This window comes from Polypterus senegalus, chromosome 10 (genome assembly GCF_016835505.1).
Source record: "Polypterus senegalus isolate Bchr_013 chromosome 10, ASM1683550v1, whole genome shotgun sequence".
Lineage (NCBI taxonomy): Eukaryota > Metazoa > Chordata > Cladistia > Polypteriformes > Polypteridae > Polypterus > Polypterus senegalus.
In genome coordinates, this window is record NC_053163.1 from 112,427,354 (window position 1) to 112,454,530 (window position 27,177).

Genomic DNA, 27,177 nt, shown 5'->3' on the forward strand with positions numbered 1-27,177 from the left:
CAAGTAAAAACGACATTAGCTTATACTGGTGCCAAGTAAAAAGATCTAAAATCGGTAACAAAACACAAGCTGGAACAATTTGTTTTTTCCATAACAGCTATAGCAAGGGAAAAGAAAACAGCTGGGAGTGTTTGTATGTTTCCGTATAACTTAACCCATGGGACCATGTCAGTGACTGATTGATCTGAATAAGTAAGAATTGGTTTGCTTAAAGAAATCAATTTATCACAGCAAGAACACATGGACACTGTTTTCTTGTGATGTGGTGCAATCTCCAATTTCCCATAACTGTACTTTTCTTTATTGTACTGTATGTGACACAGTTTCCTAAGTATTTGTAGTGGTATCATGTGGCATTTGATCTTTTTATTGCCTAAATTGTAAATGTTGTTGGGACATCACAAAATGGAAGTGGCAACTTTTAATTTCCAGTAAGTCATCCTGAAATTTTCATTATTGTGTCATGTTTCACATAGGGAGGTTTTGTTCAAATGAAGACTTGCATTCTTATTGTAAGGAAACGATTAGCACCAACCAGAAAACATACAAATCTACATCATTTTTCTTTTCCAATTTTTGTTGCAAGTTCATTTGTAATTTTATTCCCTCTATTCTAAAATTTTTATTATGCTGTCTTAAGGAATTGTTCTGTTGTGTATATTGTATTGTATTGACCCCCTACTTTTGACACCTACTGCATGCCCAACCTACCTGGAAAGGGGTCTCTCTTTGAACTGCCTTTCCCGAGGTTTCTTCCATTTTTCCCTACAAGGTTTTATTGGGAGTTTTTCCTTGTCTTCTCAGAGAGTCAAGGCTGGGGGGCTGTCAAAAGGCAGGGCCTGTTAAAGCCCATTGTGGCACTTCCTGTGTGATTTTGGGCTATACAAAAATAAACTGTATTGTATTGTATTGTATTAAACAATTTCCTAAATGGCACAACCAGTACCAAGGCTGAGATGTCTGCTCATATTCTTAACATTGTTGGGTGAAATTTGACTGCAGGTTTTATGGAACCAAAGCAGTTTTTGGACGAGAAACTCTTGTAGGATTGGACATGACCAAAACATTTCTGTACAAAGGCATCCTAATCAGACACTCAAACCACCTCAAGTGACTCCTTTGAGGTTGAGGAGCAGCAGCTCTACTTTGAGCTCCACCCAGAAGTCTGTACGTCTCACCATAACTTTATTTAGAACATTAGAACTCTCTAGATGAGAACAGGCCATTCAGCCCAGCAAAGCTCGCCAGTCCTCTCCACTTATTTTTTCCAAAAAACATCAAGTCGAGTTTTGAAAGTCCCTAACGTCTTACTGTCTACCACACTACTTGGTAGCTTATTCCAAGTGTCTATCGTACTTTGTGTAAAGAAAAACTTCCTAATGCTTGTGCGAAATTTACCCTTAACAACTGTGTCTCCGTTTTCTTGATGAACTCATTTTAAAGTAACAGTCTCGATCCACTGGACTAATTCCCTTCATAATTTGAAACACTTCAATCATGTCACCTCTTAATCTTCTTTTGCTTAAACTTTAAAGGCTCAGCTCTTTTAATCTTTCCTCATGAATCAACCCCTGCAGCCCTGGAATCAGCCTAGTTCTTCTTCGCTGGACCTTTTCTAGTGCTGCTATGTCCTTTTTGTAGCCTGGAGACCAAAACTGCACACAGTACTCAAGATGAGGCCTCACGAGTGCATTATAAAGGCTTAGCAGAACATCCTTGGACTTGAACTCCACAAATTGTGCTATATAACCTAACATTTACTACGACTCCTAAGTCCTTCTCATAAGGTGTACTCTCGATTTTCCGACCGCTCATTGTGTATTCAAACCTAACATTTTTACTTCCTATGTGTAATACTTTACATTTACTGACATTAAATTTCATCTGCCACAAATCTGCCCAAGCCTGTATGCTATCCAAGTCCTTCTGTAATGATATAACAGATTCCAAATTATCTGCTAATCCACCTATCTTGGTATCATCTGCAAACTTAACCAGCTTGTTACTTATATTCCTATCTAAATCATTTATATATATTAAAAATAGCAGCGGCCCTAGCACTGACCCTGTGGAACACCACTCTTAACATCGGCCAGTTCTGATGAGGTTCCTCGCACCATCACCCTCTGCTTCCTGTGTCTGAGCCAATTCTGCACCCATCTAAAAACATCACCCTGAACTCCCACTTCTTTTAACTTGATGCCCAACCTCTCATGTGGCACCTTATCAAATGCTTTCTGAAAGTCCAGATAAATAATATCATAAGCTCCACTTTGATCGTATCCTTTTTTTGCCTCCTCATAGAATTCTAGCATGTTAGTAAAACACGACCTCCCTCTTCTGAACCCATGCTGACTGTTCAGAATAACTCCTGTCCTTGCCATGTGTTGCTCAATCTTATCCTTAATAATTCCTGTGATGCATGTTAAGCTTACTGGCCTATAGTTGCTTGGATCTGCCCTGTCACCCTTTTTATATAATGGGATGATATTTGCCATTTTCCAGTCCTTTGGAATCTCTCCAGTGCACAGTGACTTCCTAAAAATATGTGTCAAGGGTTTATATATGTACTCACTAGCCTCCTTAAGAACACGAGGATAAATATTATCTGGGCCTGGTGATTTGTTTGATTTCATCTTATTTAATCTGAGCAGCACTTCTCCCTCTACAATTTCCAAATCCCTCAGTACCTCCTTAGTAGTCGTTTACTGCTGGGAGGTTATCCACTTGCTCACTTGTAAACACCTCAGAAAAATGTAAGTTTAGGGCATCTGCAATTTCACTGTCTGTAGTCTTTTAATTCCCTTTACTATTCCTGATGAACTTGACCTCCTCCTTAACTGTTCTTTTACTACTAAAATACTGAAAGAATCTCTTGGGGTCTTCTTCGCCTTATCTGCTATATTCCTCTCCAACTGTCTTTTAGCCTCCTGATATCCTTCTTAATGGTTGCCCTCATGTTCTCATACTCTACGATTCTCTTTGCAGTCATTAGTCTTATATGCCTTATACAGCAGTTTTTTTCCTTTGCAACTTCTTTTTTAAATCTTTATTAATCCATCATGGAGTTTTTTTAGTTTCCTATTAATTCCAAATTTAGGTATGTATCTGTCCTGCATTACATGTAAAACATTTTAAACCTGTTCCACTGCTCCTCGACTGTCTCCACATTTAAAAGCTTATCCCAGTCTATCCTACTTAGACTTTGTCGCATCTGCTCAAAATTAGCCCTACCAAAGTTCAACTTAACAATTTTAGTCTTTGCATCTGTACTCTTACAAAATACTGAGAATTGTATTACATTATGGTCACTTGACCCTAGTGGTTCAATCACCTCTACACCCTCAATTCTATCCTGATTATTACAGAATACTAAATCCAGACAGGCTTCACCCCTGTTGGTGCTTTAACATGCTGTGTTAAAAACAGTCACTGATTACTTCTAAAACTCCTGCTCTTGTGCTCCTCCATCTGCAAAGTTATCCCAGTTAATATTTGGATAATTAAAGTCCTCCATGACTATAATATCCCCTTGTAAACTTGCCTTTTTGATATTACTAAAAGATGTGTGTTGAAATTACTGTCTGAATTGGGTGCTCTATAACACACTCCTAAAATAAGACCTGTTTCCCTAATATTTTCCAGGCGAAGCCACATGTCCTCACTAAGATGGGGCTCATCATCCAACTGAAGATGACTTACATTTAAACCCTGTTTGGCATAAACAGCAACCCCACCTCCTTTTCTGTTCTGTCTATCCTTCCTAAAAATGTGTATCCCTCTATGTTACACTCATCCCCATCTTTGTTATTTAGCCAGGTTTCCGTTATTGCTATAATATCATAATTATGCTCTGCTACATACAACTCCAACTCACTTACCTTATTTTTGATACTTCTAGCATTAAGGCAAGCTATTTTTAATGTGTTAATCCTTCTACTTTATGTTTGCTTAAATTTACATTACTATGCATTTTATTTCTACACCATTGTTTGTTCTTCCATGTATAGATCTAAACCTGGCTTGTCCTAAACTCCCTGCCCCCCATTCCCTAGTTTAAACAATCCTCGACTAGCCTTATACACCTCCCCAATACATTGGTGCCCCTCCAGTTCAGATGTAACCCGTCACGGCGGAACAGGTCCCAATGCCTCATAAACCTATACCCTTCTACCCTGCACCAAGATTTGTGCCACGCGTTAAGCCTTCTAATCTCCTCAGTCTTACCTGAACTGGTGCGTGGCACAGGCAGAACTTCGGAGAAGACTACCTTGCCAGTTCTGCTCCTCAGCTTGGCACCTAACTCTTTGAATTTGGACTGCAGAACTGACTGACTACCCTTATGTATTTAGCATGAGATATAGAGTATTTTCAATCTGCAAATACAATCTAGGAAGCAACACATTCAAGGCAAGACCCAACGCTGGATGGCCTGCATTGCTGGAAAAGGCTCTTGTTCTTTGATATCCTGTATTGGAATTTTGGAACAAAAAATAATACCAGGGTCTTGCCTCAAACAAGATACTGCAATCACATTACTCCTCAGCTAGCTCATCTGCACGATACTGAATCGTCTTCCAAACTTTGCCACTGATTTATGTTGTAGAAAGCTGTTGACTTCAGGTCTCCATAGCACAGGTCTGAACTGCACACCGTCTAGAGAACTGATAGTAGAGACTTATTGGACTCCCTGCTATTCCATTATCATTCACATTAACCTTCCTACTCCTTGGTAGGAAGGACAGGGTGGGATGGGGGAGATCCTTGGTCTACTTGTGAAGCTTTGTCCATGTCAACATGCAAATCCAGACTGAAGACCACTTTTCATTTGTGGCTTTTTAATTATTGTTCCCTTCTGTTCACCGCTAAAATGATGTGAAAACATTAAAAGATGTCTGCATTTGATCAGGTTATCGTTCACTGGTATTTTGTCTAACTCTACCATGGCATGCTGAATCCTTGTTTTTAGTTGTAGCCATGTGTGAGTTTTTTGTGTTATTACGCTTCAGACTAGACCTACTACTTAATTGTTGCATTGCATTTATTTCTACAACTGCAGCATTCAAGTTTTGATACTGATGGGGCGAACGTAACCGTCATTGGCTGGAAAATTAGTTTTAATTGTTGAAATAACAAATGAGAATACCATGAAAACAAAACAACACAAGAAAAACAACAACTGAACAGTAAGTACTGTCACCTTGAGTTACTCTGGAGAGTTGTGACTGCTGTAGGGTCGGGTCATGGAGATGTGAGTAGGCCAGCAGCAGTATGGGAGGTAGATCTGATTCAGTCTCTCAAATGGGCCACCCAATCTGATAGGTCATAAAGGCAGCATAAAGAAGAGGGATGCCTCATGCCTGGACAAACTCGTGAGGAAGGCAGGGCTCTATTGTAGGCACAGAGCTGGACAGTTTCACATCTGTGGCAGAGCGACGGGTGCTGAGCAGACTCCTGTCAATCATGGAGAATCCACTGCATCTACTGAACAGGATCATCTCCAGACAGAGGAGCAGCTTCAGTGACAGACTGAGGAGATCGTTCCTCCACCACACTATGCGACTCTTCAGTTCCACCCAGGGGGTTAAACGTTAACATTATACAAAGTTATTGTCTGTTTTTACCTGCATTTTTATCACTCTTTAATTTAATATTGTTTTTTATCAGTATGCTGCTGCTGGAATATGTGTATTTCCCCTTGGGATTAATAAAGTATCTATCTATCTATGTCAGTCCTGTTCTAGTGTAGACACTCAAAGGCAGTCAGATCTTAGGAAGTTATTGGTTTTACTGATCTACTAAAAGCTTGCGTACAGTCAGAATGCAGTGGAGTGACTCAATCCAGAGTGTCTAGAAACGATTTCCTCGCTACAGCATGCTTCTTACCTCTGGAGACATCTGAGGCACTACAGAACAGAAATAAAACTGTATGGCCTCCGAGTTAAGTTCTTTCTTAAAGACCTTATCAGACTTTGTTTCACTTTAACCTCACAAGTAAAAGTGTACCTAAGCAGCTTTGGTGTTTATGGCAAATACGAGCTACACTACTGGTCAGCAGAAAAAAAAAAGACAACTTTCCGTGAAAAGACATGAGAGAAACATTACTGGACATGTTGAGCTTTGCCCCAGTACTCATGCCCCCACCCCTAAAATTCAGTAAATATTTGAGACTGCATTTAATTCTTGTTTACTTGGTTAGGTATCTTGGACAGGATATAACATGACATGTTTAAGTCCACAACTCAATTTAGGGACATGGCATTGGTGCCTAACCCAGCAGAACTGGATAAAAGGTGGGAATCAGCCCTAGTTGGGGCACCAGTCCCTACCAGGGCCCTTTTATTAGCACAGGTACAATTTTCAAGAACTGACAAAATAAGCATGCTTTTAGGGATGTGGGAGGAAACATCCAGGGTGAACTTCTCCAGGCTGGTAGTAAGGCTGTCCTCCTGGCGTTGCAAGCAATCTTTGCTTCCATTTGGGAGACGGGCATCATCCCAACTGACTGGAAAATGGGACTTATGGTCCCTATCTGGAAAGGGAAGGATGATCGGCTGGATTGCAGCAATTACAGGGGGATAACACTGCTCTTAATGCAAGATAAGGTCCTTACTCAGGTCGTCCTCAATAGGATCTATGATCACTTGCTCACATACCAGCAACCGGAGCAGGCTGGTTTTATGCCTAAGAAGTTTACCATTGACCATGTCCTGGCACTGAGGATTCTTATGGATCACAAGCATGAATATCGGCAGTTTCTTTGCAGCCTTTGTCGATTTTCCTAAATCGTTCGACTCAATTGATCGAGTTGCCCTGTGGGACATCCTGAGACTTTTCAGGATCCCCTCAAGGTTGCTGGATATCATGGCTGGTCCTATACACTAGTACTGTGAGTGCTGTGCAAAGTGGAGGCAGAACCTCTATGTTTCTCCCAGTTGATTCTAGGGTTTGTCAGGGGTGTTTTTGCTCCTACTCTGTTCAGTGCTTCCATGGACTGGGTGTTGGGCAAGGTTGTGGGGTCCAGGAGCTGTGAGGCATATGTTGGTGAAGAATGGTTCACTAATCTTGACCTTGCTGACAATGCTGTGATCTTCATGGAGTCAATGGAGACTCTGATTGGGGTGATCGAGAGACTGAGCAAGGAGTCAGAGTGTCTGGAATTGCAGGAATCCTGGATAAAATGATCTCTTGGGTCATTCATGTCTCTGGTGACTCTTCCTATGAAGTCAGTAGACAAATTAGGAGAGCATGGGGGCCATGAGGTCACTGGAAAGGGGTGTGTGGTGCTCCCGATATCTATGCAAAAGGATGAAGGTCCAAGTCTTTGGAGTTCTGGTGCTTTCTGTCTTGCTGTATGGTTGCGAGACAGGGACGCTATCCAGTGACCCGAGACGAAGACTGGAGTCCTTTGGTACTGTGTCTATTCGGAGAATCCTTGGGTACCGCTGGTTTGACTTTGTACTGAATGAGCAGTTGCTCATGGAGTTCCGAATGAGACACGTTACCTGCATTGTGAGGGAGTGTCAGTTATGGGACTAGGCCATGTGGCTCGATTCCCTGAAGGTGATTCGGCTTGCAGGACGCTCATTGTTGAGCACCCAACTTGCAGGACCAGGCCAAAGGGACGCCCAAGTAACACCTCAGATAGAGGGTTATTTCTGGAGGGTGGAACATGAAAATGTGTCTACTTTGGTGGTTGCCAACCAGGATCCCAAACTGTTTCATTGTGTGGTGGGTGCAGCAACGCACTGTACCAGTGCATGCTCCCCAACCTAACCTGACCCGAGGTGGGAGTACCTGACAAAAATGTCAAAAAGCAGAAGGCGGCATGAGGCGAAAATGAAAACCCCACACATTTAAGAGAATAGGTGCTGACTTTGAACTCTAGGTATTAGAATTTGTAAAGGCTGCAATCTTAGCCACTACACCACCTTTCATTGCTTACAACATCATATAAAATAGACACAGGTTAGCACCTAGGCTAAAAGACACCAAGTGTGACCAGCAGTGAACAGATTGCACCCAAAATGTGGTACGCTTTGCAAAGGAAGGGGGTGGTTAAAATTCTTTCCTCCATTGAAGTGCCACTTGACAAGTCATGCTTTATTCACTAAAATAATAAAAGTAAACAGCACCAGAAATGTTCTGTGTATATTTATTACACTGTTATTGTAATGGATACATATTGGTTTCATGAAAGATAATAAAAGAATGTCAATTCAGTTGAGTCAAGTTCAAAAAATATTCTTATACCGGTAAGGGAAACATTTTCATCTTAGATGAACAATATAAAATAATGTCCAAAATACAAACTGCTGAAGGAAATAGACAATAACTGAGGCTTTTTCTGCTCCCTGAAGATGAACAAACAATCACCACAGTTTTTCATTAGCATAACACAAGTGCAGCACCACTTGAATATTTTGCTGAATTCATTATTTTGATTGAAAGATTCTTTTTGATGAACAACATCAATTCTAAACCTACTTGTTCGGCTGCTCTGGAACTTTATTGCTTTCTTAATTCAGAAATATCAGTTGCTTTATCAAAGTTAGCGTTCAAGATTGCCTATTTTAGAAGGCTGCAGCCAACAATTTCAGCATGAGAAGACATGGTGTCTGAGCGTGGAAATTGGCTGAATAAAGAAAGATTCTGAATTGGTAATAAATGATCATTTGGGTCACTCAGGAGGTTCAAAAACACCACAAAGTGTGCAGTCAGATTCAGGTTCAGAAAAGGCCAATGGAATACTTGAACATGCCAGAATATCTTCTGAAGAAAGACCATCTTCACCTAAAGGTATAAAGTACAGTAAAATAAGACAAGTGCATAGCAACAAAAAGGAGCAACTCACAAAGTCTAAAAGGGTTTATTATCTGACATTTCAATGAGAAAATGAAATGGAAGACACTTCAGTGTAAAATCGTTTCTTTAGCTGGATGGTAAAAGCATCAAATGCATTTATGATATTACTTCACTCTTACCTAGCTAGATCAGAAAATGTACTTTATTATCTAACAATATCTACTTTTGTTTCGATTTCAGGTATTTTCTTTATCAGCTCCTTTCATTTTTTTGAAATAATCAATACTTAAATAGCAGTATACAGTATATTTTTGATTAGAAATACACATATACAAAAACACTCAAGTTTTCAATTACATCCTACAATCCATGTAAGGAGACAAATCCAATGGTTTTAAGGGAAAACTACTGTGTCATCTATATTGGCAATTATCGTATTTTAAAGAAAAGAGCGAAGTCGTGGGTAATTGCACTGTGAAACCACTCTCCTTTTCTGGTCTTGAAATTAGTTAGTTTACATTCAAATTCTTTTCCATGCTTTTTACAGATAACTGTATCAAATTTGTCACCACGCTATTAGGCTTTAGAAATAAAAGTGTTCTTCCTAGCTGTCAAGAAATGGAAAGAAAGTGTTGTTAACAAACTAGCTGGACCAGATGGGACTTGAATAGAGCAAATCCAGTCCACCCCTAATTATTATCCACCAGACCTAGCAAAGAGCAAAGCTAAACTCAAACAGCAGTCAACTCCAGAATCACTGAGTGAACCCTGCAAACTAATTGTCATGTGCTGCTTTACATTTATTTTGTTTGACAGTTTAAAAGTTGATCATGCAACAAACTCAATTTCATCAAGTCAATCGCACAGCAACTTACTACTCAATTTTTGATTTATAAGCACCATATATATCTATATTAAAACTTATGATTTCTCTTAATTATAAAAGTTGTGTTATGGAATACAAGAGGATTTCTGTTGTGTGTAATACACTGTAATGAAAAATATATACTGTTTGTGTGTAAACTGTATAGTAAGAAGACACATCACTACTTGTTCTCTTGAAATGACCAGTACATCACAAACGAATCGGGAGAACTATTTTGTAAATTATTTACAATACCGCAAGTGGCAAAATGTATGACTATTATATTCTTTGTGTATAAAGATTTATTATTTGATCTGATATATTATCACTGTTGTGTCGATGTTTGGAATTCCAGGACGCTGGGAGATGTTAAAACTGCCAGTGTGCCTTTTTATTTGAGTTTAATTTTCCGCAACGTTATTGTGGAAAGATACTTAAAATTTCATGTGTGAATTGGAATTGAAAATAGCTCAAATCTGAGGATGATATCAGTGTGATCAAGTACTAATGTATTACTATTTTAGTTAGACACAGCAACTTTATGTGATTTTTCTTATACAATGTACAATGACATAATATACTCACCATTAGCAGAGGTTGCATCACATGAGCTTCCAAATTCATCCACATTTTGTAAAAGGTCTGGGTGCGGTTGTTGGAGGTCAGGAAGGGCTGGGTTTATATCAGCTGATAAATCAGGAATTAATGGAGAACAGTCGGCTGTATCTAGAGGTGTTACTTGGTTAGCCTTTCCTGAATCCCAGTTAGTGCAGAGCTCATCTAACAGCGTCAGCAAGGGGTAATTTTTGTAGACAACTACCCGTTTTCCTATTAGAAACACAAAACATATGTTAATGGTAATTAGATGGATAGAAATGACAGACTGCAACTTAAAATATATTGTGTAAGTTTGAAAAAATTCTGATGTCATTAATCTAACAAGTTCCAGATTTGTATGAATACTATGATTATCAGTAATAATTATGTGCAACCTTCCACAAAGATGTCTTTTTTTTTTTTTTTTTTTACACCCATGCATTTTTATACTTTTACAAAAAATTATCTGCATATTGAAGTATACAAGGCAATTATAAACACAATGATCTAGCTTTAAAGGCATATTCTTGAATACTAAACATCCACAATTTCTTTTTTGTCAAGAACAATCATCCAAGATCAGGATATGTAACAAATATCTCAAATATCCAGTGCCTCTTTTTTCCAGCTTCAGTGATTTTGTCTCTTTGCTGCTGTCTCTCTTGAGACTGCACAAATGAGTTAAATAAATAGCTTGTATCAATCTTAATTAATCATCCAAACAATCAATATGGGCTAACAAGTGAAATTGTTGTGTTTTAATGAAAGGAGACAATTTGAGTTAAAGTGCAAGGAGAGCAGACCTTATAAATTAAATGAATTCTGAAAATCAAATCCAAAACAACAAAGGAAACAAGATCCCAATTATAACACTGTATAAAAAGAAAAAGCACAAACACTCACAACAAGTAACCAGTATCAGTACAGAAGGGTAGGTTCAACTTCATAGCTGCATAACATACTGTATATTTATTAGGAAACCAAATCAAACAAGATTTTGATACCTAGAAAGATATTTTTGCAAACAACTTACAAAATAATAATTCACTGTGTGAGTAAACATATTCAGTGGTTATGATTACACTCAGGGTACTATGGCATTCAGAAAAAGTTTATTTCAAATGATGATTCACTAAATGCTTCATTAAGACATTTGTGTACATGTCAAAACTGTGTGATCAAATTACAATGTCTTCAGCATTCCAACATAATTTGAAAGCGAAAACATGAGTCATGCACTGCATGTCTTATTTCCACTTCTATTATTTCTTAAAATTGGACAGAGTTAGTAAAATGCACCCCTTAAAAATGATTAGAAGGCAGAGGAGGCATCAAGAGGACTACAGATGGTAGTGTCATTTAAGCAAAGTTTATGAGAACTTTAGATGTCTTCACATGTACGGTAAGATACAAAAGGCACACCAGCTTTCCTTGCTAGTTGTTTGACAAATTTTACTGCATCTTTCCATAAACCTTGAAATAAGAGCATTCACCACGTGAGAAACTCACACAAGTATATTGAGACCATGCTTGGATTTTTGCATCATTTTAAGAGGAACATCTGACCAAAGTAGTGAAGCACACAGGGGCTTGATACGGTTCATTTTAAAATTATGCATTAGTTCATAAGACTATGAAAATACTGATAAAGCAGGTAAGGAAATAAAATGACTTTGTTCTACTAACACTAAATACTAAAGAATCTGCAAAAATTCATTATAGGATGTATTTACAATCACTAAAGTCTATTTAAAAAAAAACACATAAAAGAGAACATCTCCAAACAATAGCACTTTTGTGATAGTGCCACATTACGTTTTAATGTATTTCCTTTACAGTGCAACTGTATAAATATTACATATAGTACCTGCTTCATCTGTATGTTTTTATCACGTTGAATTTCAAGTGGAAGTCATGATTTAGGAAACAGGGTCAGCAAAAGAAAACTACTAACATACTAGAGGAGAGAAAAGGAAGAAAAATAATAATAATTATAATAATAAAATGCCATAGCGAAAAACATGAGACCCCCGAAAACTCATCAGAGGCTAGGAGACACTTTTTTTTTTTAAAAAGAGATTTTTTCATTTTCTGAGATGACACAAGGTACAAAGTCATCAGTGAGCAAGATTTTGGTAGGAGGATATCGCATCCTAATGGAATCAATAGAAGAGAAGTACCTTACTAATCAAAATCTATACTATTTGCATTACTAGAACAACCTGACTCATAATTCTACTTACAAAATCAGCAGTAGATTGGCAGTTTGTGCATTACAAAATTGAACTGCTCAACTACCAAAAAAGTGCTATATGTATATATATATGTATGAATCACCTATTCAATTTGATATCTGGTGACTGTGGAGGCCATTTGAGTACAGTGAACTCATCGTCATGTTTCAGAAACCAGTCTGAGAAGATATGAGCTTTGTGACATGGCGCATTATCCTGCTCGAAGCATCCATCAGAAGATGGGTACACTGTGGTCATATGGTCAACATGGTCAGCAACAATACTCCGGTAGGTTGTGGCATTTAAACAATGCTCAGTTGGTATTAAGGGGGCCAAAGTGTGCCAAAGAAAATATCCCCCATACCATTACCACCAGTCTGAACCATTGATACAAGCCAGGATGGATACAAGCTTGAATGTTGACAATGCTAATTTCTGATGCTAAAATCTAAATGTCATTGCAGAAATCAAGACTCATCAGACCAGAAAACATTTTTCCAATCTTCTATTGTCCAATTTTGGTGAGCCTATGGGAAATGTAGCCACAGTTGCCTGTTCTGAGCTGACAGGACTGGCAGCCAACGAAGTCCCAGTGTAGCCCATCTGCTTTAAGGTTTGACGTGTTACGTGTTCAGAGATGCTTTTCTGCATTACCTCAGTTGTTAACAAGTGGTTATTTGAGTTACTGTTGCATTCCTATCAGCTTGAACCAGTCTAGCCATTCTCCTCTGACCTCTGGCATCACCAAGGGATTTTCAGCCAGAGAACTGCCATTCATTGGATATTTTCTGTTTTTCAGACCATTCTATATATCCCTAGAGATGGTTGTGCATGAAAGTTCCCAGTAGATCAGCAGTTTCTAAAATACTCCAACCAACCTGTAAGGCATGAACAACTAAGCCTTGTTCAGAGTCACTTAAATGAACTTTCTTCTCCATTTTGATGCTCGGTTTGAACCTCAGCAGGTCGTCTTGACAATGCCTACATGCTGAAATGAACTGATTTTGCTGCCATGTGACTGGCTGATCATTAACTATATATATATATATATATATATATATATATATATATATATAGCAATTGAAGGAGTTTAGACGTCTGCAACTGTGTGTAGTATTTATCTTGAGTATGAAACAGAGACCATCACTCAAATTGTCTTTAAAAAGTTCAATTTTGTTTCCTCAGTGCACATACAGGTCAGATATATCAAAGCTTTTACAATATGAAAGTAACTGAGTCAGGCAACCAGTTTCTCACTTTTCTCTGAGCTGGTGTAGCATCTCAAATACCTACAGTTCCTAGTTGGTACGGCTGGACCATGCTTAATGGGATGACAGAGATGACTTGGAATTCATTATACTGTAGAACACTATAGAACAATATAGTCCAAAATCTCTGCCAGAGATTTTATAAAGTTGTTGGCCTTTGGAAAAGCTGTACACTTAAAACATTGTGTCTCTGCACATCTTTTTATTTTTTTTTTTAATTTTCAGCAAGGAAATAAAATCTACTTTTGCTATTGCAGACAAATGCTGATAAAATTCTACACTACAGCCTTATTATGGTAACTAAAACAAATTCCTCACGTTTACATGAAGTGTTCATAATTTATAATGTTAGAAAACAAACCCAACACAAAAATAAACACCTCTGTATAACATCTGCAAGTTAGAAATTAAGTAACAACACATTATCAGATATTGTAAGTTAGTTATTATAAAATAGGTGCCATACTGAGAGCAGTTCTAAAACTATTTGAGAAACAGCTACTCATCATGACATGAAGAAAGTGGCCATGTTTATGCAGTATATGCAATTTGAACCACAGGAAGTTACAAGAAATTTCACTGTTTTACTCAGATATGTTGAACAAATATATCATTCAACAGTAACACTCTAGTACTGCACAATCATCAAAAAACTGTTTTACTGACTGGGTCTCTCACCTGTGCTCTCAGAATCTTCTTTTCCGATCCCTGTGCCATCAGTGTTTTCAAAAATCTCGCTAACCTAAATGAAATTACAGTGTAATTAGCCTGGTAAAAATACACACAATGGAAGGACCATTTATCCGAGGATTATAGTACAGGTGAGTTTTATATTTAATGTATCTTTAAAACAACTGAATTAAACACACCCTCCCATAACCTACCTATTAAACAACATGCCTTGCCAAGCCTCTCCATATTGCATCCTCTTCAATGGCATTCCCAAAATTAAGACCAAAGGTAAAGTGTTTAGAAAACCTTGTCTACTTACAGGCAGCACATTTGATGTACTTTCTATCATGTTGGTTTCTGCAGCAGGGACATCAGGGTTAAAGAGCTACAGACAAAAATTAACAAAAGTCAATAGCACTACAAGGACAGAAATAAAATCTTTATGATGTATGCAGACTATGTTTCTAATACTGAAGTCAAAACCCACCATGCAGGCTGCACATTATAAAACTAATAATTCAAATTAGTCACTGAATACTAAAAGAGATTCAGAAACAAGACAGGAGGCAGACATTTGGATTAACAGAGCTCTAGCCTGTCAAATAGTGAGGAGGGTAATGAATGTCAAACTTGAAAACTGTTGAAAGAAGTTAAATTGATACTGAACATAATGAGAGAGTAACTTTAGCAGTTTCTATTCCCATAATCTGCTTTTGTATAGTTGCTTAAAAATTTACAAAGATATGAAACTTCCTTTACTATTCATATCTTCCTCATTAGCTGCTGACACATTCCAATAGTGCTTATTTTTCCATTTACCAAAAGAAAGCAAACTTACATCACTGACAAAATCAGGATCAATGTTAAACTGTTTTCCGGACAGCATAACCTGCAAATCTTCCAAATTTTCATCAATGCAATTGAGAAAGTCACGAATTTCTAATCTACACAAAATAAGACAGAAAAGTCCATTATAAGACAAGCTCTACTACTGTACATTAAACAGTTACAATGTTTAATCTGCTCATGCAAAATATTAATTTATTATATTGGGTAATTAATACTATTCTCACTTTGCAACTGGGTTTTATTATTTTCATTCTGTGACCATAGTGGTATGATTGGAATTTGATCAATAAAGCTCCCTAATCTCCATCTCTGACCCTGTGTATAACAATGAAGTAGTCCCGTAAGGTGCAACTCTAGGATTAGGTCTCTTAAGTGAAGCAAATAAAGAGTGAACTTTGTTGTCCATTGCTTTGCTAAATTGCTTGATTTGGGCAGGCATTTAATCGTGGGGAAATTGCAACATACCCTGGACATTTATACAAAGAATGACACTAGTTCAATTTTAGGGCCTATTAAAGTGAATACACAAAAAATATATAATTAATACAATTGGGTTTTAATCTAAAAAGAATTGATCAAGACACAGAAATTAAACAATTTTATGCTTTGCATTTCATCCTGATCAAAACATCTTATAAAAAAACAACACTAAGAGACAGTTAATAAAAAACACAAAAACAACAATAAATAGTAAGATGACAAACTGTAAATTCTAAACAAATTTTCTTACAGAATCTGATAATAGCAACACATAAATAAATAAATGAATGAATGCATAAATAAATAAACCAAGCCTAAACTGCCATTTGTTACCTGTCTATTAAAGAGCTACATTCAGGAGCAGGCCTATCAATGCACTGCACATTAAAGCACTCAGTTTTACTGGCTGCCTCATCACTGGCAAAGGAGTCAGTGACTGAGTCACACACAATGTTGCTTGTTGGAGCTTGTGGGCTGGTTACACAATCAAAGCTTTCATTTGGGCACTCCTCTGGCATAATCTGGACCCTGCAAATATCAAAATCTGTCAGAATGGAAACTTTTTTCTGTAATATGAAAAAGGAACAAAAAAATTAACAATATATTAAAACCTACTGGACAATATACGCAGTATAAAAGATTTCATTGTTATGTCATTGGAGAACAAAACAACACATAATCTTAAAAAAAAAAATCAATAAAAGTCTCAATGAGATTAGTGTAAATACATTTTTCATTCAAATTACTATGCAATTTACACAATACTGACACTACTTTTCGAAAAGACACAAATTCCACTTTCTGCTGGATAATTATTTTATAGGACAGCAAAAACATTAGTGGCATCAATGCTTATTTTTTGAGAACAAAATGTAGTAGAGTTGTGTGTCCTCATCTCATAATTAGACACTTGCTTTAAAAAGAAAAAAAACAAAAAGCAATTTTATTTATAAAGCACATTTAAACCCAACAAATGTTAAGTGTTGTACATAAACACAGAATAAAAACTTCAGAACAAAACAAACATAAAAATGTTCAATTAAAAATAAAATAAACATAAGTCTTACAAAACCTTTAAAAGTCTATAATAAAAATATGACACCACTACCTTTAAATATCCCCATATCACAATTAAAAAAATAAAAGATTTTAATTGAAATTTAAAAAATATCAATAGTGTTTAAAGGCCAGATGTAAAAGGGCAGACTATTACACAGAAGAGGGACAAATAAGGACACATTTAGTGTATACCAATAAAATTAACATGTAAGGATATTAATATAATGTGCACTGTACACTGACGGTATTCTTAACAGATCACAAAAATATTCATGACAGTAGGGGGCCTAAGTCTGTCTTAGTTATATTAAGCACAAAGGAAGAACCAACCATGGAAACGGTACTGATTCACATTCACATGGCCCATTTAATCAAATTAAAGAAGATGCACGTCTTTGGGAATATTGCAGAAAGGGTGGAAGTTACAGTGAGAAACCCACACAGCCAAAAGCAGAACGTGAAAACTGTACGAAGACAGTTATCAGACAAGGGATTCAAACCAAGCACGCCAAATCCTTGAGGGAGCAGTGCTAATAACTGTCCTATGCTGCTGACCACTCTTTCAATAAGAATTTCAAATAATAGGTAAAATATGGCAGGAAAAAGAAAAACACTACATTATCAGTAAAAATAGTCCAATTGAGTTAAATACAGTACTATAAATAATCTCTCTACACGGCGCACTCTGATTACTATTAAAATTATTAACTGAAAAGAAAGAATCTTCAGGGTTTAAAAGATACTGTTAAGGATTTTGCCTAACAAATAAAATATAAAAAGGTACAATTCCGTCAAATATTAGAAAGCTTATAGCATTATAGCTCAATTGTTATTAAACATTTTGAACAAACTGAATCTGAGATATGGCGTCATGAGATCAGTGGAAGTACAAAAATGTTAATACTTAGTATTATACAGGGTGAGCCAAAATGAAGTACCACATTTCTCAAGGTCACTGTGTGAGGTAGAGGCAGCCAAGTGGGTTGGGGTGGGGGTTCCTTTGATAGGTGATCACTTGTAGTTTTCCGTAGGCAACGTGCCTTAGTCCGGTGTGCACCGTGCTTTCGATGTGGAAACATTCCTTAAAAACAACAAATCAATAATCCAATGCAACTCACCTTCCGAAAGCACTTCTAAGCATTCCTCCTAATAGTGACATCCCAATTCGGAAAACAATTGTTAAGTGGGTGGCTAAATTTAGACAGACGGGTGCAACATTGAAGAGAAAATCTCCAGACTCTATGAATGCCTGAAAACATCCAAGCTATAAGGGAATCAATTTTACAGCCTACTAGATGTTAAGCACGCAAACATGCTTCTGCCTTGGGCATTTCCAACAAATCTTTGAGGAGGATTTTGCATGAGCAACAGCTTATACGGTACAGAGATCCACTGAAGTTTAGTGGGAGATGTTTCCAGGGAAGGTGATCTCCCAGCGTAGTGATGTTTCCGGGGAAGGTGTTCTACCAGCGTGGTGATGTCAGGTGGCCTTCATGTTTGCCTCATCTCGCTCCATGCGATTTCTTCTTGTGGGGCTATCTCAAGTCGAAGGTATACACACAGATCTCAAAACCTTGAAGCCCTCAAGGATGCTATTCACCACAAAATCACTGCTATTCCCCTTGAAGTGGCTGAAAAAGTCATGCGAATGCTCAGAATCGACTTGAAGATTGTATGATGGCCACCACCTTGAAAACATCATTTTTAAAACACAGTGAAAAAAATCTATTTTGCATATCCTTTCTTGTATCATAATGAAATTTATTTTATCTTGTGGCGTTTTTGTAGAACAAACGTTTGAAGTGTGGTACTTCTTTTTGGCTCACCCTGTATATGAACAGTATGTATATATTTAATGGTGTAAGATGCATCGGTCAATAACAATTTAGAATGTATGGCCCTGAGGATGGCGCTATCTTAAAGGCTTCAGTCTAAAGAACGTGAATTAACACATACATACTACTGGATTTTAGTATGGAAGGCAAGATGGCTTTAATGGACATTTGTATATGAATTGTTAATAATTTGTCTGACCCCAAGAAATTGTTACATTTTAATTATGGAAGCAGTTATGCTCAAGTCAAAAAGTGGGAAGCCTTTTTTTTTTTTTTAATGTTTGAAGGTCAGTAAGCACTTAAGTTTTATGTATGCAGACAGCATTTTTTCCTTAATTAGCTGTTGAATATCTGAATATACTAATTGCAGATATAAATATTAAGAAAATTTGGATATTCAAGTTCTTACAATAAATTTCAGCAAGTCCAAGATCAATATAAAATGGACATTTGCTTTCCTTTATTCTGTTGCCAACTGATCTTTGCTAATTATAATTTAAATCATCTCAAAATGTATTTTACATTTTACAAGTACTTCAGTTCCCAAAAAATCTGTATTTATATAAGTATTTTACATTTATTTCTTATTCATTATTATGTTGTCAGAGCTTTTTCAAGTGGCACTGGACTCAAAGCAGGAATCAACCCTGAACAGGAAGTCTATTTCTATTGTAAGGTCCACACACGCAGGTCTACATACACATAATGATATGCAGTGATTTAACAGTAAGAACTAACCTCCATGAGTTTAAATGATCATGATATTTAATTAAATGACATTTAATCATGAGACTAAATGGAAGGGGAGTAAGGCCAGGTGGATCGGAGGTGGATTCAAATAGTTCTATCATGGTGTGGATAAGAGGAGAAATGGGGTAGATGTTATTCTGAAGGAACAGAATATCATGAGTGTTTTGGAAGTGAAAACAGAGTGTCAGGCAGAGTAATGATTATGAAGCTGGAAATTGGAGGTGTGATAATGAATGTTGTTAGTACATATGCCCCCCCAAGTTGGGTGTGCAATGGATGAGAAAGAAGATTTTTGGAGTGAGTTGGATGAAGTGATGAACAGTGTACCCAAGAGACAGAAAGTGGTGATTGGAGTGGATTTCAATGGACATGATAGTGAAGGGAACAGAGGAGACGAGGAGGTGATGGGTAGGTATGGTGTCAAGGAGAGGAATGAAGGAGGTCAGAGGATAGTGGATTTTGCCAAAAGGATGGACATGGCTGTGTTGAATACGTATTTTAAGAAGAGGGAGGAACATAGGGTTACGTGCAAGAGTGGAGGAAGATGCACACAGGTAGATTAGATTCAGTGCAGAAGAGTCAATCTGAAGGAGACTGAAGACTGCAAAGTGGTGGCAGGGGAAAGTGTAGCTAAGCAGCATAGGATGGTGGTCTGTAGGATGATGCTGGAGATCAAGAAGAGGAAGAGAGTGAGGGCAGAGCCATGGATCAAATGGTGGAAGGTGGAAAAGAAAGTCTGCAAAGTTGAGTTTAGGGAGAAGGTGAGACAGGCACTGGGTGGTTGTGAGGAATTACTAGACAGTTGGGAAACTACAGCAGATGTAGTAAGGGTGACAGCAAGAAGGATGCTTGGGGTGACATCTGGACAGAGGAAAGAGGAAAAGGAAACCTGGTGATGGAATGGGGAAATACCGGAGAGTATACAGAGGAAGAGGATGGCAAAGAAGTGGGATAGTCAAAGAAATGCAGAAAGTAGACAAGAGTACAAGGAGATAACGCACAAGATGAAGAGAGAGGTGGAGAAGGCTAAAGAAAAGGCGTATGATGAGTTATATGAGAGGTTGGACACTAAGGAGGGAGAAAAGGATCTGTACCAATTGGCTGGACAGAGGGACCGAACTTGGAAAGAATTGCAGCAGGTTAGGGTAATAAAGGATAAAGATGGAAACGTACTAACAAGCTAGGAGAGTGCGTTGAGCAGTTGGAAAGAGTACTTTGAGAGGCTGATGAATGAAGAGAACGAGAGAGAAAAGAGGTTGGATGATGTGGAGTTAGTGAATTGGGAAGTGCAACGGATTAGCAAGGAGGAAGTAAGGACAGCAATGAAGAGGATGAAGAATGGAAAAGCCGTTGGTCCAGATGACATACCTGTGGAAGCATGGAGGTGTTTAGGGGAGATGGCAGTGGAGTTTTTAACCAGATTGTTTAATGGAATCTTGGAAAGTGAGAGGATGCCCGAGGAGTGCAGTACTGTGGTAACTACAGGGGGATAAAATTGATGAGCCACAGCATGAAGTTATGGGAAAGAGTAGTGGAAGCTAGGTGAAGAAGTGAGGTGATGATTAGTGAGCAGCAGTATGGTTTCATGCCAAGAAAGAGCACCACAGATGCGATGTTTGCTCTGAGGGCGTTGATGAAGAAGTATAGAGGCCAGGAGTTGCACTGCGTCTTTGTGGACCTGGAGAAAGCATATGACAAGGTGCCTCAGGAGGAGTTGTGGTATTGTATGAGGAAGTCGGGAGTGGCAGATAAGTATGTAAGAGTTGTACAGGATATCTACGAGGGAAGTGTGACCATGGTGAGGTCTGCGGTAGGAGTGACGTATGCATTCAAGGTGGAGGGGGGATTACATCTTGGATCGGCTCTGAGCTCTTTCTTACTTGCAATGGTGATGGACAGGTTGGCAGACAAGATTAGACAGGAGTCCTTGTGGACTATGATGTTTCCTGATGACATTGTTATCTGTAGTGATAGTAGGGAGCAGGTTGAGGAGACCCTGGGGAGGTGGAGATATGTTCTAGAGAGGAGAGGAATGAAGGGCAGTAGGAACAAGACAGAATACATGTGTGTAAATGAGAGGGAGGTCAGTGGAATGGTGAGGATGCAAGGAGTAGAATTGGCGAAGGTGGATGAATTTAAATACTTGGGATCAACAGTACAGAGTAATGGGGACTGTGGAAGAGAAGTGAAAAAGAGAGCGCAGGCAGGGTGGAGTAGGCGGAGAAGAGTGTCATAAATGATTTGTGACAAACATGTTCCAGCAAGAGTGAAATGGAAGGTCTATAAGTCACTAGTGAGTCCAGCTATGTTATATGGGTTGGAGATGGTGGCACTGACCAGAAAGCAGGAGACAGAGCTGGAGGTAGCAGAGTTAAAGATGCTAAGATTTGCACTGGGTGTGACAAGGATGGATAGGATTAGAAATGAGTACATTAGATGATCAGCTCAAGTTGGAAGGTTGGGAGACAAAGTCAGAGAGGCGAGACTGCACTGGTTTGGACATGTGCAGAGGACAGATGCTGGGTATACTGGGAGAAGGATGCTAAGGATAGAGCTGCCAGGCAAGAGAAAAAGAGGAAGACCTAAGAGAAGGTTTATGGATGTGGTGAGAGAGTACATGCAGGTGATAGGTGTGACAGAACATGATGCAGAGGACAGAAAGGTATGGAAGAAGATGATCCGCTGTGGCGACCCATAACGGGAGTAGCCGAAAGAAGAAAAAAAAAATATAAAAGACTAAACTCCATGAGCCCACGTTTTTGCAACCTAGAAAATCTTGATTCCCTGGATGATAAAAAAAGAAAAAAAAAAAACAAAAACAAAAAAACAAGCAGACATTTGAATATTTTGAAATTACAGTTACAGTGAGTGGACTGCGATTAAAACTCAGATCCTAGTAGTTCTGAGGCAGAAGTGCATAATATTACATTAGAGTGCTTTCTATGTCTTTATGCTAATGTATATCATATTTATTAATTTATTTATGCATTGTCAACTAGCCAATAAAAATGTTTGATTGTATACACATAAAACAAAATACCATTAGTACTTTTTCCATGACATTACAAAACATACTTACTTTTCTGTCTTGTCAGATGAAACTGTTATATCAGTGATCAGATTCCCATACTGAAGTTTATCTTGACTCTTGTTATTGGGTTGAATCTGTGAAATAAATTCACCACCAAACACAATTTAATATATTAATTTCCCAGAGATTATTATGTGCCCCATAATCCCCCATAATACTTTAAGCATAATGTGGAATGTCAGTTCAACCAATTGGAAAGACCAAGTACGCATAAAAAACATGACAATAAGATGTACAAAAAAATACTAAATGTATTAGGCAACAATGCTTACCAAACTGATGGCTTCATCTGATAAGATCGTACTAGGGATAAATACTTTGCACTTTGGCTCTTCAGTGATACTTGGCATTAAAGACCTTGAAATAAAAAAGACAGAAACAAAAATCAGGGTAAAAGCAAAATCCCGCAATTTGTACGACTCAAATGATGACATTAATAATTATGTTTACCGTTTTCTTTTTATTCCTACGATACAATTTTCATGTACAAGGTCCATGATGAACTGGATGACCTGAAAGCAGACCACAATGAAGTAAACAAACATACAGGCCAGTAATCAACTGTGTTTTTACCAGTTTGAAACACTGTAACTAATGAAGATTCATGAAATGGCAAAAGTTATGAAGTTATGAGTCTGAACAGTAGTGCTCAATTAGAACATTTCACCTAAGAACTAGTAAGCTATACAATAACCAATCAAGTTAGATGTACATCTTTAATTTTCAGTACACAAAATTCACAGATCTGTTGGGCAAACTAGTAACTATAACATTTACTTTCTGAAACTAATTTTGCCAAATGCACTATAAAAGAATATTATTTTTAGGATTTCTACAATATTTTCTGATTAATTATATTTTAGCACAAGAAACTACAAATGTACTGTAATTGCCTGAAGAGCAAAGAGTATACAGCTTCAACACCTCCCTTCTAAACTTTATAATGAATATGGATATTGCAGCGTGCGGCCATGGCTCTTGCCTGGCTGGGACGCTTCCACGGTGGGAGGACTGGGGGAGCAAGTGCGGCCAGAGCGTTACCTCCCCCGGGATGCTAGATGGAAACCCCCTTGGGTTGTAGCGGTGCCTCAGACTCCTGCAGGGCTTCACGGGAGTTGGAGTGTGGTGCAACCCTGATGTGATCGGGCGCCGCTGCCAGGGGGTGATGCAAAAGGAGCTGCTGAGCCCTTATGGGGAGTTCTTCCGCCACACCTGGAAGTGCTGTCGGAAAGGAGTTATCAAGCACATGGAGCACTTCCGGGTGCCTTATAAAATAAGCCAGCAGCCACTACTCGAAAAGCCAGAGTCAGGAGGAGGATCAAAGAAACTTGACCCGAGGAGTGAAAGAGGAGAAGGAAAACAGTAAAGGAATGGATTAATTGTTTGTGCTGGGACTGTGTTATACTTGTGGGGAACAGGGAAGGCGTTTCCCACAAGAGAAAAAGAAAATAAAAATCAGACTGTGCCTTGAACTTGTGTCCCTCATTTATCTGTGTCGGGTACAGATTGCGGTACCAGCCTGGTGGACAACAATGTGTAGAAGCTACCAAAAATAAGTAAGAAACCCTCAGACTTACATTCTCAATTTCCCAGCCACTAGGCTTGTTTTAACAGGCATGTGTTCAAATAATGAGGCAACACTGCCTCGAATCAACAAGCAGGTCAAAGCACCTGACTTGACAGCTTAACAAAGTGCTCCATTGTACCTAGATTTAAGGTTACTAAAGATTTAGTTCTAGCATTTTAAATACTATCTCAGGATGAAACAAGCATATCAGTTTCTGAATATGTGGAGAAAACTGAGATATGGTCAAAACAATAAATTTGAAACCATGTTGTGTCAATTAGATTTAAAAAATTAAATATTTTAAATGTAGTAGAAAAGCTTGACATATAGTAGATGATGCTGCAGTACAGACTTCAGATGCCTGTGTTTTATTTCCTTCTAAAAGTATAGCACATTTAATCCAAGCAATGCTGTTCAAGATTGTTGAAAAAAATCCAAATGGTGTTTTACTCAAATAAAACTTTGGAAGGCTTTATAATTATTTTTGTGCAGGTTCCAAAAAATCAAGCAGTGAAAGACTAACTGCCAGCATAATCTGACTGAAAAAGTACATCTTTCTGCACATGTATACTTACATGTTTGGGACTCTCTAAGCATTCTTGTTTCATCGTACTTCATCCTATCCATTCTTATACACAAAATGTGTACAGGTATGGTTACAAGCAAGTAAGACCAGTATATATTGCATTGCAAATTGTTTCAGGTTAATACATCTTATAAAATATAAAACATATTAATTACAAAGAAACAGAATGTGTAACTAGTAAACATGCATTAATTATTAAAAAGAAAGTGGCAGTAGCCTTGCCTTGTTAAGAAGTCTTTGCTGTTGGCTATGCTTACGTCGCATGTAAGCTAACTCCCTCCATAAATCTTTGTTTTCCCTAATAAAAGAGGAGAAAAAAGCTGAAGGTTTAGAAATAAATGTTTATAGTAACTATATTACCTGTGCACATTGAACAGCATATTGTATATACACACATACAGTGCATCCAGAAAGTATTTACATTTTGTTATGTTACAACCTTATTCCAAAATGGATTAAATTCATTTTCTTCCACAGAATTCAACACACAACAACCCATAATGACAACGTGAAAAAAAGTTTACTTGAGGTTTTTGCCAATTTACTAAAAATAAAAAAATCGAGACAGCACATATACATAAGTATTCACAGCCTTTGCCATGAAGCTCAAAATTGAGCTCAGGTTCATCCTGTTTCCCCTGATCATCCTTGAGATGTTTCTGCAGCTTAACTGGAGTCCACCTGTGGTAAATTCAGTTGATTGGACATGATTTGGAAAGGCACACACCTGTCTATATAAGGTACCACAGTTGACAGTTCATGTCAGAGCACAAACCAAGCATGAAGTCAAAGGAACTGTCTGTAGACCTCTGAGACAGGATTGTCTCGAGGCACAAATCTGGGGAAGGTTACAGAAAAATTTCTGCTGCTTTGAAGGTCCCAATGAGCACAGTGGCCTCTCCATCATCTGTAAGTGGAAGAAGTTCGAAACCACCAGGACTCTCCCTAGAGCTGGCCGGCTATCTAAACTGAGCGATCGGGGGAGAAGGGCCTTAGTCAGGGAGGTGACCAAGAACCCGATGGTCACTCTATCAGAGCTCCAGAGGTCGTCTGTGGAGAGAGGAAAACCTTCCAGAAGGACAACCATCTCTGCAGCAATCCACCAATCAGGCCTGTATGGTAGAGTGGCCAGACGGAAGCCACTCCTTAGTAAAAGGCACATGGCAGCCCGCCTGGAGTTTGCCAAAAGGCACCTGAAGGACTCTCAGACCATGAGAAACAAAATTCTCTGGTCTGATGAGACAAAGATTGAACTCTTTGGTGTGAATGCCAGGCGTCACATTTGGAGGAAACCAGGCACCGCTCATCACCAGGTCAATACAATCCCTACAGTGAAGTATGGTGGTGGCAGCATCATGCTGTGGGGATGTTTTTCTGCGGCAGAAACTGGGAGACTATTCAGGATAAAGGGAAAGATGACTGCAGCAATGTACAGAGACATCCTGGATGAAAACTTGCTCCAGAGCGCTCTTGAACTCAGACTGGGGCGATGGTTCATCTTTCAGCAGGACAACGACCCTAAGCACACAGCCAAGATATCAAAGGAGTGGCTTCAGGACAACTCTGTGAATGTCCTTGAGTGGCCTAGCCAGAGCCCAGACTTGAATCCGATTGAACATCTCTGGAGAGATCTTAAAATGGCTGTGCACCGACACTTCCCATCCAACCTGATGGAGCTTGAGAGGTGCTGCAAAGAGGATTGGGCGAAACTGGCCAAGGATAGGTGTGCCAAGCTTGTGGCATCATATACAAAAAGACATGAGGCTGTAATTGCTGCCAAAGGTGCACTGACAAAGTATTGAGCAAAGGCTGTGAATACTTATGTACATGTGATTTCTCAGTTTTTTTTTTATTTTTAATAAACTTGCAAAAACGTCAAGTAAACTTTTTTCACATTGTCATTATGGGGTGTTGTGTGTAAAATTCTGAGGAAAAAAATGAATTTTAGACCCATCTCTAACCTGCCTTTCTTAAGTAAAGTTCTGGAGAAGGCAGTCATTATGCAGTTAAATGACCACCTAAATAAACATGCTATTCTTGATAAATTTCAGTCAGATTTTAGAACAAATCACAGCACAGAAACTGCACTCGTTAAAGTAGTAAATGACTTGCGGGTAAATGCAGACAGAGGCCATTTATCTGTTCTCATCCTCTTAGATCTGAGTGCTGCATTTGACACCATTGATCACAACATTCTTAGAAATCGCCTTAGTCAATGGGTGGGCCTCTCTGGCACAGTCTTAAATTGGTTTGAATCCTACCTGACAGGGAGAAAATTTTTTGTTAGTTGTGGGAATTACAACTCGAAGACACATGATATCCGATATGGTGTTCCACAAGGCTCTATCCTGGGTCCGCTGTTATTCTCAATCTACATGCTTCCGTTAGGTCAGATTATCTCAGGGCACAACGTGAGCTACCACAGCTATGCTGATGACACACAGCTGTACTTATCAATAGCACCTGATGACCCTGATTCTATTGATTCACTAACAGAATGTCTGACTAGTATCTCAGAA

The 27,177-nt window shown here is 38.4% G+C and overlaps 1 protein-coding gene across 2 annotated transcripts in view; it reads right to left on the minus strand.

The window, feature by feature from the left end:
• Window positions 1-8,141: 8,141 nt before the first annotated feature.
• The window catches only part of LOC120537424 (heat shock factor protein 3-like), a 61,607-nt gene continuing 42,571 nt past the window's right edge, over window positions 8,142-27,177 (minus strand). Inside the window, exons 5-14 of one of the 2 annotated variants that reach the window (XM_039766351.1) lie at window positions 24,881-24,956; window positions 22,956-23,017; window positions 22,778-22,862; window positions 22,494-22,579; window positions 16,104-16,298; window positions 15,280-15,385; window positions 14,761-14,826; window positions 14,448-14,511; window positions 10,256-10,498; window positions 8,142-8,793 (exon numbers count right to left, since the gene is read on the minus strand). In XM_039766351.1, the coding sequence (XP_039622285.1) occupies window positions 8,681-8,793; window positions 10,256-10,498; window positions 14,448-14,511; window positions 14,761-14,826; window positions 15,280-15,385; window positions 16,104-16,298; window positions 22,494-22,579; window positions 22,778-22,862; window positions 22,956-23,017; window positions 24,881-24,956 (1,096 nt within the window). In that variant the 3' untranslated portion in view covers window positions 8,142-8,680. Of the gene's footprint in view, window positions 8,794-10,255; window positions 10,499-12,134; window positions 12,225-14,447; window positions 14,512-14,760; window positions 14,827-15,279; window positions 15,386-16,103; window positions 16,299-22,493; window positions 22,580-22,777; window positions 22,863-22,955; window positions 23,018-24,880; window positions 24,957-27,177 lie in introns of those variants that run through there. The other variant, XR_005635321.1, reaches the window with a different exon arrangement.